Below are 10,740 nucleotides of genomic sequence, written 5' to 3'. Positions count from 1 at the left end.
CATCTTCTCATGTTCTTTACAGGGGCCGGGACCTGTGCGGACAGACGACAACATCAGAAACATACAAATAATGTGCCACTAAAACAGGTCTAACCATTGGGGGGGAGTCTATGGGAGAAACTACAAATCTCATCATGCATCTGTCTCTGTCAGAGTCTTACAATGCCTCATGGGATTTGTAGTTCCCCAGCAGCTGGAGTTTGGAGGGACCCAGCAGGCCCCCACCCACTATAGAAACCTACAGGAGGGGGGCGGAGACAAGACCAGTCATCGTGTACAAGGAGAGAGAGAGAGCAGAGCTGTGGGAGGGACCCAGCAGGATCCGCCCACTGCAGGAGGGGGCGGAGACAAGACCAGTGAGTTACTTGAATGGTGGAAGTCTATTTATAAATGTTCCACCCAGCCATACGACGGCGTTCACGTGGCATTCCCTCCACTAGGTGGAGCCAGGGAGCGTAGGCTATGCTCCCCAACTCCACCTAGTGGTAACAATGATGTGGGAAAGGCGTCCATTGTATGACGGGGGGGGGCGGAGATTTATAAACCAGCCGCCTGATCTTCTTCTTCAGAGGGAGGATTCGGGTCTGTTAATCTGTTCAATAAGTTCCGAAAAATCCCTGTGGATCCCGCCAGAAATCTTGTGAGCTCATCACTTCCTCCCCTGGCTGTCTCTCCTGGCTGTCTCTCCTCCTTGTGTAGGGTGACTGGTCTTGTCTCCGCCCCCTTCTGTAATAAAGACCGCTCACTGCTGCTCTCTCTCTCCTTGTGCAGGGTGACTGGTCTTGTGTCCGCCCCCCTCCTGTAGTTTCCTGTAGTGGGAGGGGCCTGCTGAGTCCCTCCCACAGCTCCAGTCTTTCAGCCATTCTTTTTTCATATAAGGTTAGTGAAGGGGTGTGTGGTAAAATCCCGACTACCTCCCCTCCCCCCAAACCGGTTCTTTCTACACCTCAGACACTTTGTTGGAGCTCTTTACACTTAGATAGAAAAGCAACTTACCCGGAACACTTCCACCTCCTCCAGAGTGATGCCTTCCGTCTCCTCGGGACCTTTAGGTAGGATCATCACCTTCTGGACCGTACCACGATCTGAGGAGACACGGACAAGGCGTCAGGCCATACACTGGTGACACCAAAGACCCCATGAGATGGCCGGACAATGGTCTCACCTGTCCCCAGAAAGAGAACGGTGTACTCCCCGTCGGAGGCCGGCACGCTGTCCACCGCGATACTGGTGTAGGTGTAGGAGACGTCTGAGAGCAGGAGGAGGGGCTTGCGGTTCACGGGGTACACCGAGGTGTACATGAGCGGGTGCGTGCGCACAAACCTCAGCACGTCCTCACCGAAATGCCGACTGGAGCGGATGTTGGCCACCGAGAACCCACCTGCACACTGCAAGACAAAAGGACAATCCCCATAAGCGGAGGATCCATAAATGATTGGCCGCCATGGAGAACTTGTGCGCACTGATGGAAGACACTCACTATGAGGGGCTATGGGCCGGCGCTGCTTCTCTCCTTGCACAAGTCAATACTGAAGCAGCTCAAAGCAAGTCAAGTCAGAACCAGATCCTTAGTATGATCACTTTGGATGCCGGTCACGCTACTCCTGGGAGGGCTGTCTAACGGGAATCATTCCTTCTACACCCTTGGTTCTCAACTGGTGGTTCGCGACCCCATGTTCAGCGGGTCGCCGCGTGGCTTCCACTTTTCTAGATGAGAGGCTCCTCCCCCTAGCGCAGCACTGATCCCTCTCACACTGAGCAGCTATTCAAAATATGCTGCCTGGCGCTGAGTGTTGACTTGAGGTGGGCTGGGGGTGTGGCAGCGAGGGAGCTCCATCCATACCTGTATTGCTTAGAGCTTCCTCACATGGCCTGTAGAGGAGCCTGGACCGGAGTGACATCACATTCTGGCTCCCGGCACCTCTACAAGGCGCGCATGGGAGCTGCACAAGCAATGCACATATGGATGGAGCTCCCTCACAGCACAGCAGCCCAGCACTGTTGTGCGTTCCATTGCAGTGTGACTTGGGTTATGACTTAATGGCCGAGGACAAATGTGGGTCTTGAGGTTACACAGGTTGAGAACCACTGGTCTAGACTGCTTAGGACCTAACTGAGAACATCTACTGCCTGAGAAGATCCAACACCCCTCACCTTCCTTCTATCTCTACCAAGGTTATTGCTGTGTGTGTGTCCCCAGTAGGTAGATTCACCCTCCTGGTCACTATTGTCACTGAGACAGGAAGTGATGGGAAATCCAAAATTCTACAGTTGCCATCAGAACCGGAATAGAAGAAAGATCTTCCGGTAGGGACACTTGTTTCAGTTTCAAAGTGAAGGGAACACCCCTCTTGGATAGCTGTTGAGATTTCCTCCTGCTTCCTGTTATGTCTCCAGGACAGGAAGTAAAGGGAAATCTCACCCCTTGGGACACAGACAGCTAAAAAAATAAACTGAAATTGGTCTAAACCCTTTCCCTGTAAGGTCTTCGTGATCTGGTTCTGACCGAGCCTAAAATAACACCTGCATCCAGAATCCTCCATAATACCGTAATGTTCTCCTAACTGTAACCAATGTGCAGAATCATTGTGACCACCGAATCACTCAAGACTGCCAGCAAGGCTGGTGCCGTGTCTCACCGCTCCAGGCCGGGGGTAAGGCGTTTTCCCTGTATAGGCCGTCATCTGGAACCCATGTCCCTCCTTGTGTGCGAATGGCCCATTAAACACAGCACGGACGTCAGCAAGAGAGTAAACACAGACGGCAGAGCCCCGGAACACGGAACTAAGAGACACACACAGAGACACCTACATTAGGGACAACCAGCCAACACAACATGGAAAAAAACTCAACAGGTCACACATTGGGAGGGGAGGGGGGGCAGGAGGACAATAAAACTTTCATGATATAGGGGGCCTCAAGTACGACTTCACTGCTCCAGACCAGAGGTGTTGCAGGAGATGATTGAGAACCTACAGGAGATGGTTGAGAACCTACAGGAGATGGTTGAGAGACTACAGGAGATGGTTGAGAGACTACAAGAGATGGTTGAGAGACTACAGGAGATGGTTGACAGACTACAGGAGATGGTTGACAGACTACAGGAGATGGTTGACAGACTACAGGAGATGGTTGACAGACTACAGGAGATGGTTGACAGACTACAGGAGATGGTTGAGAACTTACAGGAGATGGTTGAGAACCTACAGGAGATGGTTGAGAACCTACCGGATATGGTTGAGAACCTACAGGAGATGGTTGAGAGCCTACAGGAGATGGTTGAGAGCCTACAGGAGATGGTTGAGAGCCTACAGGAGATGGTTGAGAGCCTACAGGAGATGGTTGAGAACCTACAGGAGATGGTTGAGAACCTACAGGAGATGGTTGAGAACCTACAGGAGATGGTTGAGAACCTACAGGAGATGGTTGAGAACCTACAGGAGATGGTTGAGAACCTACAGGAGATGGTTGAGAACCTACAGGAGATGGTTGAGAACCTACAGGATATGGTTGAGAGACTACAGGAGATGGTTGAGAACCTACAGGATATGGTTGACAGACTACAGGAGATAGTTGAGAGCCTACAGGAGATGGTTGAGAGCCAACAGGAGATGGTGGAAGACTGCCAACGTGCTATAGGAGTTGTTGGAGACTGGGGACATGTTACAAGACAGTCATAGACTGGAGACACATGAGACTGCTAGAGACCACTGCTATTGCATTCCCTGTGCACGCCATTGCTTCCACGTCTCTGCTCTCTACAACCCCCGTGAAGGTTATTTGTGCATTAGGATCTATTATATAATATCAAAGGGAATACAAAAAAAGCCCGGCCAAGGAAAACAAAGACTTCTGTCTACAGAGGCCCCCAAGGTCCCCACAGCTGGTGCCCCTTGACCACAGGTTGGGCACCGAGAAGGTATACGGAGAAGGACAGATATATAAGAGGTAGAAGGACATCCACACAAGGAACTAGGATGAAGGACACAGAGACGGTTCCACCGAGACGCGCTCTCACCCCAGCGTGGTGAACACTCCATAGATGAGAGGGTTCTGCTTGTCCTGAGTCTGCTGGATGAAAACGTCACCTGTGCCAAGACAAAAAGAAGACATTTATCAGCGCCGTGGAAGATCATTCTGGATTCGTCACAATGTATTCAGGGAACGGGTCACATGTAAATCCCGCACAGCTGCTGGAACATTCTGGAAGCATTAAAGGAGAACTATGAGGCGAGTGATTGTCACTGATCCTCATAGTTCGGGGGGGACGTGTGACAATGAGACTGTCACACGTCGGCTCAGTAGATCGGCAAGTGAGCGAACACATACCGGCACTCGCTCACTTCTCGATCCCGTCCCTGCAGAGAGCCGTGACTGTCAGTGACCGCTCCCTGCAGGGATTCCCCCCTCACCTGTCCGATCCTCCAGCGCTGACTGGCGGAACGGACGGGGGCGGGTACAGCTAGATGGGCGGAGCCAGCTGTCACTCACGCAGCTGGGTGGATCCAGGCAGTAATGTCGGGATCCGTCCCGGCTGTCTCAGTATACCGAGGACACTAGTTTGCACATGAATAAGCCAGGACTCATTCTCCCCAAAAAAGTTCAGTGCGTCGCTAGAGTGTTCGGGTTTCGATGGAAGGAATGGTGGCGACCCTCGCTGGAAGACACGTCGTCCGCCCACCATTCTGCTTCGGAATATCTTTATTCGTATTGCTTTGTCATGACAACGTTTCGGAGCCTCGCAGGAAGTGTCGCACTTTGCCTGGCGAAGGGGTCCTGCGAGGATCCGAAACGTTGTCATGAATAACGACGGTGATACGAAGCAGAATGGAGTGCGGACGACATGTAGATTGTATGCTGTGGCGCCATGCACCGGTTGTTCCAGCACCCGTTGCATTCTGGGGTATAACGGTACGGTGTGCGAAGGGGATGTTGGCAGGGCTGACACCACTCTCGCTCACAAAATGCTGCGTGTTTACAGGAGATGGTTGAGAACCTACAGGAGATGGTTGAGAACCTACAGGAGATGGTTGAGAGACTACAGGAGATGGTTGAGAACCTACAGGAGATGGTTGAGAACCTACAGGATATGGTTGAGAGACTACAGGAGATGGTTGAGAACCTACAGGATATGGTTGACAGACTACAGGAGATAGTTGAGAGCCTACAGGAGATGGTTGAGAGCCAACAGGAGATGGTGGAAGACTGCCAACGTGCTATAGGAGTTGTTGGAGACTGGGGACATGTTACAAGACAGTCATAGACTGGAGACACATGAGACTGCTAGAGACCACTGCTATTGCATTCCCTGTGCACGCCATTGCTTCCACGTCTCTGCTCTCTACAACCCCCGTGAAGGTTATTTGTGCATTAGGATCTATTATATAATATCAAAGGGAATACAAAAAAAGCCCGGCCAAGGAAAACAAAGACTTCTGTCTACAGAGGCCCCCAAGGTCCCCACAGCTGGTGCCCCTTGACCACAGGTTGGGCACCGAGAAGGTATACGGAGAAGGACAGATATATAAGAGGTAGAAGGACATCCACACAAGGAACTAGGATGAAGGACACAGAGACGGTTCCACCGAGACGCGCTCTCACCCCAGCGTGGTGAACACTCCATAGATGAGAGGGTTCTGCTTGTCCTGAGTCTGCTGGATGAAAACGTCACCTGTGCCAAGACAAAAAGAAGACATTTATCAGCGCCGTGGAAGATCATTCTGGATTCGTCACAATGTATTCAGGGAACGGGTCACATGTAAATCCCGCACAGCTGCTGGAACATTCTGGAAGCATTAAAGGAGAACTATGAGGCGAGTGATTGTCACTGATCCTCATAGTTCGGGGGGGACGTGTGACAATGAGACTGTCACACGTCGGCTCAGTAGATCGGCAAGTGAGCGAACACATACCGGCACTCGCTCACTTCTCGATCCCGTCCCTGCAGAGAGCCGTGACTGTCAGTGACCGCTCCCTGCAGGGATTCCCCCCTCACCTGTCCGATCCTCCAGCGCTGACTGGCGGAACGGACGGGGGCGGGTACAGCTAGATGGGCGGAGCCAGCTGTCACTCACGCAGCTGGGTGGATCCAGGCAGTAATGTCGGGATCCGTCCCGGCTGTCTCAGTATACCGAGGACACTAGTTTGCACATGAATAAGCCAGGACTCATTCTCCCCAAAAAAGTTCAGTGCGTCGCTAGAGTGTTCGGGTTTCGATGGAAGGAATGGTGGCGACCCTCGCTGGAAGACACGTCGTCCGCCCACCATTCTGCTTCGGAATATCTTTATTCGTATTGCTTTGTCATGACAACGTTTCGGAGCCTCGCAGGAAGTGTCGCACTTTGCCTGGCGAAGGGGTCCTGCGAGGATCCGAAACGTTGTCATGAATAACGACGGTGATACGAAGCAGAATGGAGTGCGGACGACATGTAGATTGTATGCTGTGGCGCCATGCACCGGTTGTTCCAGCACCCGTTGCATTCTGGGGTATAACGGTACGGTGTGCGAAGGGGATGTTGGCAGGGCTGACACCACTCTCGCTCACAAAATGCTGCGTGTTGTCTGAGAGCCGAGCCACAGATATTATTCTGTACTTGCCGGATCCTTAAAGGGATAAAACACAAGAGATGCACTGCATGGTTTTTATTGCTATCTCGCCTTGACATGCTCTTTAACCCCTTGCCGTCCGACCGATAGTAAATAAAAGATTTTTACCCCTCCCACTCCTAACCATTTTAAACAGCCGGCGAAAGCTTTAGAGCTATATATGGCTATAGAGCCGCCTGATGAGCTGTACGGTGCGTGGGAGTGTGCGGCCCCCAAGGGCAGCCTCCGCTGTCCCCCCAAGTGGGCCCAGGACCAGAACGGTGGGTGTGTACTCTGGTGGTGCATGCGTAATCTGAACGCTGTCCAATGTCTGGTGGTACATGCGTAATCTGACCGCTGTCCAATGTCTGGGGGTGCATGCGTAATCTGACCGCTGTCCAATGTCTGGGGGTGCATGCGTAATCTGACCGCTGTCCAATGTCTGGGGGTGCATGCGTAATCTGACCGCTGTCCAATGTCTGGGGGTGCATGCGTAATCTGACCGCTGTCCAATGTCTGGGGGTGCATGCGTAATCTGACCGCTGTCCAATGTCTGGGGGTGCATGCGTAATCTGACCGCTGTCCAATGTCTGGGGGTGCATGCGTAATCTGACCGCTGTCCAATGTCTGGGGGTGCATGCGTAATCTGACCGCTGTCCAATGTCTGGGGGTGCATGCGTAATCTGACCGCTGTCCAATGTCTGGGGGTGCATGCGTAATCTGACCGCTGTCCAATGTCTGGGGGTGCATGCGTAATCTGACCGCTGTCCAATGTCTGGGGGTGCATGCGTAATCTGACCGCTGTCCAATGTCTGGGGGTGCATGCGTAATCTGACCGCTGTCCAATGTCTGGGGGTGCATGCGTAATCTGACCGCTGTCCAATGTCTGGGGGTGCATGCGTAATCTGACCGCTGTCCAATGTCTGGGGGTGCATGCGTAATCTGACCGCTGTCCAATGTCTGGGGGTGCATGCGTAATCTGACCGCTGTCCAATGTCTGGGGGTGCATGCGTAATCTGACCGCTGTCCAATGTCTGGGGGTGCATGCGTAATCTGACCGCTGTCCAATGTCTGGGGGTGCATGCGTAATCTGACCGCTGTCCAATGTCTGGGGGTGCATGCGTAATCTGACCGCTGTCCAATGTCTGGGGGTGCATGCGTAATCTGACCGCTGTCCAATGTCTGGGGGTGCATGCGTAATCTGACCGCTGTCCAATGTCTGGGGGTGCATGCGTAATCTGACCGCTGTCCAATGTCTGGGGGTGCATGCGTAATCTGACCGCTGTCCAATGTCTGGGGGTGCATGCGTAATCTGACCGCTGTCCAATGTCTGGGGGTGCATGCGTAATCTGACCGCTGTCCAATGTCTGGGGGTGCATGCGTAATCTGACCGCTGTCCAATGTCTGGGGGTGCATGCGTAATCTGACCGCTGTCCAATGTCTGGGGGTGCATGCGTAATCTGACCGCTGTCCAATGTCTGGGGGTGCATGCGTAATCTGACCGCTGTCCAATGTCTGGGGGTGCATGCGTAATCTGACCGCTGTCCAATGTCTGGGGGTGCATGCGTAATCTGACCGCTGTCCAATGTCTGGGGGTGCATGCGTAATCTGACCGCTGTCCAATGTCTGGGGGTGCATGCGTAATCTGACCGCTGTCCAATGTCTGGGGGTGCATGCGTAATCTGACCGCTGTCCAATGTCTGGGGGTGCATGCGTAATCTGACCGCTGTCCAATGTCTGGGGGTGCATGCGTAATCTGACCGCTGTCCAATGTCTGGGGGTGCATGCGTAATCTGACCGCTGTCCAATGTCTGGGGGTGCATGCGTAATCTGACCGCTGTCCAATGTCTGGGGGTGCATGCGTAATCTGACCGCTGTCCAATGTCTGGGGGTGCATGCGTAATCTGACCGCTGTCCAATGTCTGGTGGTGCATGCGTAATCTGACCGCTGTCCAATGCCCGATGGTGCATGCGTAATCTGACCGCTGTCCAATGTCTGGTGGTGCATGCGTAATCTGACCGCTGTCTAATGTCTACGCGAGCTCTGCGGCCATTTCTGCTATAAAATTATTTACGAGTTCGATGATAAAACTCTTTTTGATGTATCACGCCTGGCGGGCCGACATGCATTGTGATCCCAGGGACAGGCAACGCATGTCACCCTGAACAAGTCCCGCTCGGCAGTAAGAAGCGTTCGTCAATATGAACTAATCGTGACCGGCCGGGAACAGTAAATGAACAAAGCAGCACATGCATGACTTGCAGAGGCAGATGCATGATGGGATTTGTTGTTTTACCACAGCTGGGGGGGTCGGAGTTTGCCTCCCCCTGCTCTACAGTATTCATTAGGGAGGCACCGATGCCGTTTTTTCGGTACTCGCCGATACCAAATACCAATACCGGATGTCCCATTAAGGAAGCCGGGCGCCACCAGGCTTCCCGATTAGCATGGAAGCCCTCCTTACCATCTCGTCTTGATTTGTATTGTGATTGTAATGTCTTCCTTATATTGTACAGCGCTGCGCAAACTGTTGGCGCTCTATATAAATCCCGTATAATAATGGAAGCCGTCTCCATGCTCCCGCGTCACCAAGTAACAAAGAAGTATGGAGGCAGAGCCAGCTGTACCCGCCCCCTCCCCCGTCCGTTCCGCCGGTCAGCGCTGGAGGATCGGAGCGGGGAGGGGGGGAATCCTAGCAGGGAGCCGTGAGTGAAAGTCACGGCTCTCTGCAGGGACAGGATCGAGAGGTGAGCGAGCGCCGGTATGTGTTCCCGATCTACTGAGCCGACCTGTGACAGTCTCATTGTCACAGGTCGGCCAGAACTATGAGGAGGAGGGATTTTCACGCGCCTCATCGTTCTCCTTTAATGCTACTTTAGGGCTCCCATTGGTCAGTAATTGTAAAGCGCCGAACTCTTTAAAAGGGCCGCCGCCGCCCTGTCTGTTCGAGGCAAAGCGACGGTCTCTTAGGGGCCCCAGCAGGATTTTGTGACATCGCAGGAATCCGCTTCCCTAACAATGAAGGATCAGCCACCGTCCTCCTCACCATGAAGGATTCCTGTTACATGAACAGAAGTTCTATAGATGGACTGACATTCATCAGGGTGATGCCTCTGACATGGGATTGTGCCACTCGCCAGGAGCCGATATTACATTGAGCACTTCTGCTGCTGGATGATAACACTTTAAAAGGGGATGTCAAGTGATTCAGACCTGACCATACAGTAACCTTCCACCCCTAGGAGGCCTCGAAAACTGGGGTACAGCCAGGGCCGGATTACCTCTCTCGGCTGCCCCAATGCCCCAGGTTCCTCAATGCGCCCCCCTACCCGCAAACTCCCCCCCCCTCCCATGGAGAATAGCAGACCTGCAGGCTGCTTACAAGTGATCTCGGCGACATCTCCGGGATCACAAGTACAAAACAAGCAGCGGCTTCCCCGCTGTACCTTTAGCTCGGCTTGCCCAAAGCCGGGCTGAATGTAGAAAAATTAGACCCATCCGGCACCCGGAACTGCATGTCCCGGGCATCAGGAGATAGGAATTCCACGCCACTGCTGCCCCTCTACTCCCTGCTGCCCCTCTACTCCCTGCTGCCCCTCTACTCCCTGCTGCCCCTCTACTCCCTGCTGCCCCTCTACTCCCTGCTGCCCCAAGGCCGGGCCTCGGTTGGCCTTGTGGGAAATCCGGCCCTGGGTACAGTTATATGTAGGGTAGAAGGGCGTGGCGATGCCACGATGTAATTTGGCAAAACACAGTCCCCGAGAACACTCAGTAAGAGGGGCTGAGAGGTTCCAGGAGGTGAATACCTTTGCAGAGGAGGAAACTGGCTTTTCAGTTCCTTCCAGGTTTTCCGGACTATAGTGGGATGGAATCTCTAGTACCGGGGCCAGGTGTTGCCAGTGATCAGGTGGACACAGCGCGGCTCGAGGGACAAGGTAGGTAACGCTTCTGTGTATTCCTGAGTGTGGCTCGGGGTCACCGCTCATGGTACCGAAAATTAACCCCCGAGCCACCCTCGGGAATACCGCCAGGAAGGTCAATAGGAGTCTGGACCTGAGGTCAGGGGAGTTGTGTGTGTGCAGGAGGCACACGAACACAGGCAGACTCAGGTGCGTGCTGGACGCGCGTGGAACAGCCGGGGGGGGGGGGGGGGG

General features: G+C 53.4%; 1 protein-coding gene across 1 annotated transcript in view; it reads right to left on the bottom strand.

Annotated features, from left to right (window-relative positions):
- The window catches only part of LOC108788941 (semaphorin-3F-like), a 94,819-nt gene that overhangs the window by 6,260 nt on the left and 77,819 nt on the right, over positions 1 to 10,740 (bottom strand). The window contains exons 10-14 of the mRNA XM_018558849.1: positions 5,602 to 5,671; positions 2,640 to 2,784; positions 1,166 to 1,388; positions 997 to 1,085; positions 6 to 32 (exon numbers count right to left, since the gene is read on the bottom strand). Of these exons, the coding sequence (XP_018414351.1) occupies positions 6 to 32; positions 997 to 1,085; positions 1,166 to 1,388; positions 2,640 to 2,784; positions 5,602 to 5,671 (554 nt within the window). The remainder of the gene's footprint in view (positions 1 to 5; positions 33 to 996; positions 1,086 to 1,165; positions 1,389 to 2,639; positions 2,785 to 5,601; positions 5,672 to 10,740) is intronic.

The sequence above is a fragment of the Nanorana parkeri genome, unplaced genomic scaffold (genome assembly GCF_000935625.1).
Source record: "Nanorana parkeri isolate BGI_ZX_2015 unplaced genomic scaffold, ASM93562v1 scaffold15, whole genome shotgun sequence".
Classification (NCBI taxonomy): Eukaryota; Metazoa; Chordata; class Amphibia; order Anura; family Dicroglossidae; genus Nanorana; species Nanorana parkeri.
The sequence above is the reverse complement of the archived record's forward strand: the minus strand, read 5'-3'. Positions and strand labels throughout refer to the sequence as shown.